Source organism: Alligator sinensis, unplaced genomic scaffold, assembly GCF_000455745.1.
Source record: "Alligator sinensis unplaced genomic scaffold, ASM45574v1 scaffold1089_1, whole genome shotgun sequence".
Lineage (NCBI taxonomy): Eukaryota > Metazoa > Chordata > Crocodylia > Alligatoridae > Alligator > Alligator sinensis.
The window spans coordinates 698,100-705,030 of NW_005842030.1; the positions used below are offsets into that span (position 1 = coordinate 698,100).

The 6,931-nt window shown below is 43.4% G+C and overlaps 1 protein-coding gene across 1 annotated transcript in view; it reads right to left on the reverse strand.

Annotated features, from left to right (window-relative positions):
* TENM4 (teneurin transmembrane protein 4) overlaps positions 1–6,931 on the reverse strand; it is a 520,289-nt gene that overhangs the window by 198,269 nt on the left and 315,089 nt on the right. The window contains 1 exon segment of the mRNA XM_025202552.1: positions 1,921–2,091. Within this exon segment, the coding sequence (XP_025058337.1) occupies positions 1,921–2,091 (171 nt within the window).

Here is a 6,931-nt window from a genome sequence, read left to right on the forward strand (position 1 = left end):
AGAGCGGTTATCCCCTGGGGGTTTAAAGAAAACTGCCTTCCAGATACATGGTGTTTCCTCATCAAAACAGGTGATTTACATACACAGCTTTGAATGGCAAGTAACTCAAATTAACCCCAACTGTCCCAGGGAAAAGGCTTATCTCAGACACTTCACGGGTACTTTAAGTGAGACAATGGGCTGGTACCTCTGTAGGATCCCAGGATAAGAGGCTCTGTCTCAGGCGAAACCCCTATCTGTTTTTATTCTTACTATATCATTGGGCTCAGATCATGTTCCACATAGTGCACAAGTTCCCTAAGACTTACAGAAAGACCACTCTGAGGTTTCTAGCAGCCTGCTGCAGTGCACAAAATCCCCATTGAGCAGAGTTCCCCCGTGCAGAGAACTCCACAGGAAAGCTGATGTGTATGCACATGTGTATTCATTTATGCATATACAGAGACACATCCTGCACTTCTATTCAGACAAAACTCCTATTGATTCAGTGGGAATTTGGCTAAGGAAGACAGAATGAAAATTGAGTGGACACCTTTGATTGCATCCCCTGACTTCTAGATAAATTATTTCTTCTTTTCATTTTGACTTTTAAGAGGGAAGGCGGGGATCAAATGCAATATTTAGCCAATTACACACACAGTCATTTAAGCAGGGGAGAAAAGAAAAAAACCAGGCTTGATCAAGAGGCCTTTTCTAATATAGCTAGAAGGGAGGTCTGTAGTTTTCTGCACTATGTAGCTAGCCTGGCACCATTTTGGATTAATTAATTTTACACTGCAATAATTTCATCTGACACTCACCAATCAGTACTAACAATGTTGTTTTTTTAAGAAGTATGTAATTACAGCTGCATTCACTTTAATGAAGACAGATAACCCCTTCAAGCAAAAATGGTGCAATTCATATAAGCCACAGGGCTAACACAGGACATGACCCAAAGCCTGTTGAAATCAGTAGAGAGACTTCTACCAGTTTCAATGTTTTTTTGAATCAGGCCTGGATTCTTTAAGACCATTATTCACCACCTCACAACTAATATCCACCAAAACCAGGCAGTAACTATAGTTTTGCTGGAATGGAAATACATTTTATATCAATTTTGCTTTAAGAGAAGAGGATGCAGCAAATGATAATCAGATTCAAGTTTGAATTCCCTGTTTCTCCACCCATTTTCTTGGCAGTGACAAAAAACGGCACTTGGCAGCATCACCACAACTGGCCCAGTTGGTTCCAAACAAAGTGTCTTCGAATAGTATATTGTTTCCTAGGTTAGACCCCAATGCTGCATGGTTCTCAGCATGTCAGGTACCTTCCACTTCAGTTGCAGATGAAATCTGTCAATCCCAGGCAGATTTTGCACTTTGCTGAATGAAGCCCTTCATTTGGCCAGTTCTGCCAAGAGATGGCCAACTTCAGAAAGTGGAAGTTTGCCGGGTCTACAGCCCTTAATAAATATTGTGGTACTCAAATCCCAGACAACTAATATCCCCAAGAAACATGAGAACAAGCATTTTGGTTTTGCTGTAGAAAAAGCACAACCCAATCCTCAAGGTATCATTTTGACTCGCAAGACATGAAGGTGGTTTCTTATGAAATCTGCCCTTAGATGACATGAAGTAGGGTTTTGTGGTGGGGGTACCATACCCAAATGAAATGCAGGGCAGGCACTTCCCTCTTGAGACCCATCTTGAGCACTGATGAAGATGCTGACTATGTTAGTGCACATTAAAAGGATAGGACACTTAGAAACATATGAGAACATGACTGACGACTACTAGTTCTAGACGTGACAGACTGGAAAAGCACCAGACTACGGTGCTGGAGGAAAGGCAGTATTGGAGGGGAATGGAGCATGAGATTGGATGGCTTGAGTTCAGAGGCAGACAGAGGACTGACAACATGGACACACACCAACCATACCTTCGCTGGGTCCTTTGCCTTTCCTGTCAGGTAACTCTAACCCTGTGCCCCCTGAGGGATATAAGGAGACGTCCGTTGGCACTGGCCAACTGCTGGATGTGTCTTCTGTGATTTCATACATCTGCCCTTCCATCGGCTGCAGGTGCCAGGTTAGGCCAAACAGGTGCATGGCTGTGGTGAGCAATGAGAAAAGTCATCTTTTTCTGCTGGGAAGAGCTTCACAACTACAGGGAGACACTGCCGACCCTCATCCTAAGGTTGTACGCTACTCCCTGCTAAAACGAAATGTAGGGTGTTTCAGGTCATGTCACAGCTCATGCTGGTACTGCACTACTACCAAGAAAATATCAAGTTCTTGGGACTACCCTCCACTCACTCAACTTTTGCCCTGGTCCAGCTCTGTTGACTCCAATGTCTCCACATACACCAGAGCTGGGGATGGAAATTCATTGAACAGTCTTCCAAACTTAGGAGGTGGTGCACATTATTTCCCTATGACCAGGAAATGGAACGTTTGCTGTGCATTAGTGTATGAACAAGTTATTGTCCAAATTCCTTATTTAATTTTTTTTATTCAGCCCTCCTCCAGGGAAACTCTCACTGAGTCCATAGGAATTGTGCCTGGGAAAGAGATGAATAAACTTTTAGGAGTTCCAAGGTCAGCCTCAAACTCATCACTTGGTTAGTGTTATGCTTTTAGTTGTATGTGGATGGGTGCGAGTAGATGCAACTGAACACTCCTCCATGCATTTCCAGTTTTCTCCTAAGAAGGGCAAAAATACATCCTTGAGATTTAACCCCTGAGTAACACCAACTGGACTTGCATGATTTCAGGATGGTGCATTGTAGGTTTCTGGGATCATGCAAAACCATCCAGTACATGACTCTGTTCCAAGACGTTACATAAAGGGCAGTGAAGTTAAGGAACGAGAAACAGCACTTAAAGGGAAACGCATGTATGGAGAGAGGCATGCTATGCAATTAATACTTGCCCTCTGAAAATGTAAAGGTAAACAGTGTAGCTTCCTGTATCAGTCCTTCCTTCTACAACATAAACATTTCATATTTAACTACTATCCAGTTTACCTTCGAGCTCTTCTCAGTTAAATGATCTGATACCCACTATACTTGGAATGACATTTTCCTATTAAGGGTGCACGCTGCTATCTTATACTATAGATCCTCTGAGAAACTGTACAGTGAAATAAACATCAGAACTGTTTAACATAAACAGAAGGTAGGAAATAGGAAGAGCATAGATCATTTTTGTTGGCTAAGCTGTCATTTTATTTACAAAATTAAGTTCAAGTTTGTCAAACATCCTGATGAGGAACATAGAGTTTATTTAAATCTCTGCATGGGGAACAATCTTTTTTAAGTTGATCGAAAATCATGTGATGAGTTCTTTTAAAATAAGATGTCCAGTTATACACCGTAAAATCCCCCCTTTCTTCTGTTCCGCTCACAATTAGGCCATTCACTAGCATGAATAAGACTGTCTTGCAGCAACAGAGAATGGAACATAGCTAAACAGAGTGAGAGCAGAATTCCCACTTTATGAAATAAATAGGCACTGGGTTTGTTATCAAAGCCTTAATTAATCAATTAGGAAAGAAAAACCCTTCAAAAATTCCCTAGTAGAAAGGCGGGGCTCTTGGGGACCTGTTCAAAAGCAGAACATTCCTATGCAGGTCCACGTACAGGTCCACAAAGAGCTGGGAAGCTGCAGATAGAGCTGTTGATTCAGATATGACTCTTAGCATACACTGGTGAGTGTTTTTGCTTTTAAATAGGCCAGTGGGTTTCTACAGAAATACTATATGTGCTGGGGGAATGGGGCGGGGGGAAGAGGAAGAAATCAAACAGACGAAATATGGGGAGGATGAAGAGCTTGCAGGGAACTCCAGGCACTGATCTACCAAAACAATGACATTCCACTTTTATTCATACCAGGTAAGAGCATAATTTGCACGCCAGTCCCAATTAGCTGCCTATTTCTTACCTTGTAACAAACTCCAGTACTACACATCCGCTAAGTGCATAAACTGCTAAATGCATAGCTTGCTGGAACCAACAATGTAAAATAAACTGCTTGAGCTCAGTGGCAACGCGTAGGGGGTGCATGTGGGGGGAGGTGCACATGCACCCCCTGAGAGCACTGGTGTACCCCCGATTGGCCGCGCTTGCCACTTAGGTGATGGGCAGGGGGGACAGGCAGGAGCGGCAGTGCCCCTCCTGCAAGTGCCAGAAGCAGCTGTAACGATTGGTTGCAGTGATTGGTTGTCTCACGATCAGCTGCAGGGACACCCCCCGCCATCAGCAAGATTGGCCGCAGGATGTCCCCCGCCCCCAGTCACTGATTGGTCACTGGGAGGGTACATGTTCCTACCTGACTAAGGCAGCACCAGTTGACCATGCTTGAGTTCACAGCTTGCCAGGACAAGAAATGTAAAACTTGCCAATACATCTCTACCCCCTGCACAATAACCACACCCCACAACAGAATCATCCCCATTCCTGGATCTTACACCTGCACCTCCAGAAATGTTATATATCTCATCCAGTGCACTGAATGCCCTGATGGAAAATATGTAGAAGAAACCAAACAACAACTGTGTACCAGAATGAACACACACACTGGGCGCGTCTACATGAGACGTTTACTGTGCGGTAGCCTAATAACACTGCCCATTAGCATGCTGGTCAAAAACCATGCTAATAAGCTACTGCACAGTATTATTGCATATTTAGTTAGTACTTCATTAAGCAACTACTAAATTAAATGCGCAGTAACTACTGCGCATTAATGAACATGTAGACATGCCCACTGAAAATCTACCAAAGACTTTTTTTTTTAATACTACATTCATGCAGGTCTATCTTAAACTAGTTCTGGCCACTTTGAAGCAGTTTATGCGCAATGAACTTCTGTTCTGTTGCATGTTTAAACCAATTTCCGATCATAGAGTCATAGATTCATCGATTCATAGATGTTAGGGCCGGAAGGGACCTCAATAGATCATCGACACTGACCCCCTGCATAGGCAGGAAAGAGGGCTGGGTTCACACTTTCACTTTTAAGATCACTTAAACTGCTTTATGTGTAACGTCTGCCCATAGCCTATGGGAGGTTGTGGAAATGAGGGGAACTGATGAGTTTCAGGCCTACTAATTCCATAGCATGGAGACACCTCTAAGCCATGATTGTTAAGCACAAGACACTATCTAGCTTCCCTCACTTTCAAGGCTTCTGATAGTTTCAGGATCAGTACCTTTACGGAAGAGTTGCATGCTTTGTGCAAAGTTGCCCAAGGTGTCCCAGTCTCTGGGCAGATGTAATTAGCCCATGAGCAGGGCTGTACTAACATGGCTGTTCTGCTTTGGATTTCAGCTATACCCTAAGAAATGTACCAAATACTCCAAAAGGTTCACTTAATGACTTTGTGCCCTGGGCAGCTGCACCAGCCAGGCTGCAAGTATTACAGCTCTAATTGATATTTACCTTCTCCTGCTGGATGTTGTGAAGCCTGGTTCATGAATATTCGTAAAGAACCTGAAGGTCTTTGGCTAGAGACTGTGTTGGAAATGTAAGGTTGGCACGGAAACCTTAATTAGAAAGCCAGCTTTTGTTGTCAGCTAACAAAGCTATCACCTAAAATAGAGCTGTGGTGGTTGCCATGTGTTGACCCCGGCATCTCACAGGCAACATGCAAGGATTAGATACATGTGTTGAAGTACTTGCAAAATATAAAATGTGTTAATTAACGGGGAATTATTATAATACCCCCTCTAAGTGCTAACTGGAGTGAGAGAGCTGGAATAAACACAACAGACTAGAGGTAAGGTACATTGAGACTGCCCTGTGATGCTCACGAGGACATGACTGGATGGGATAGAATCACAGACTCATAGAGAAGTGGGGCTGGAAGGGACCTACAGAGGTCACATCTAGTCCAGCCCACTGCCCGAGGCAGGATCATCCTTATCCAAACCATCCTACACAAATCCATTGTCTAACCTCTTAGCATTACTGACACAACACACAATATAACACCCTAACCTGCCACAGGTAAAACCAGAGGACCACAGAGTACAATGTCCTGCAGCTGTAAAGATAGATATGCAGCCATATACAATAGGTAGTTGCAACCCAACCACTGCAAAGGCAGATAAAAAAAGCACAACACTTTTCTCCCAAGCAGAACAGAAACTCAGCATTTTCTTTGGAGGCTCTGGTTCAACTTCTTTCCACAAGAAACCATAATATCTTGCTTCTCATTAGCTGATTATTATTACTGTTTTATAAATACCAAGAGTATGCTGTGTGAGCTGGAGGAAGAGTCTGCCTCCCATTTGCTCTCCCCTAAATGCCACCCTTTTGCTGAAATGTCAAGCAATACCTGTGAAGGATGCTTTGGGTTTGTAGATCTCAGTGGGATAAACTGTTGATACCCGCTGTTGCTTAAAGGTTTTTGAAAGCTGCACAATTCAATCACGCTTTGTGCTAAATGGAAGCAACGTCCTTCTGGGTGAAAAAGAGGGGAATGAGTGGGGGCCTGGAACCATGCATAAGACTCACAGCCACATGCTTTGAAGTGTTAATGGTTACTAAAAGCAAAGTGAAGCCATAAAAAAGTGGGGACTCCTGATGTTCTTAGTCCTCAGGTCATGTTGAACCCACTGCTGACATTTTCTTTGCCTTCCCCACCCCCAGCAAAATGTACAACGTGGCTTTCATAGTGCAAGTTGAACCCTGATAATTTCCCCTGCCTGCCACCGAACGTGAAGGTCAATAGATATCTTGATATTGAAAGCTCCCTGCATATTAAAAGAGCGCAGTGCAATTAGCAGCCATTAAGATGTACCACTCAGTACAACATCATTTCGCTTTCACGGCCTGGGAAGCCTTTTGGCATGCACTTTTCAGAAGCGCTGGTTACATTTCTATTAGTTAATAGAACTAATAGGCTCTTTATCTGGGCTTGCTTAGAAGTGAAACAGTATGTAGGGA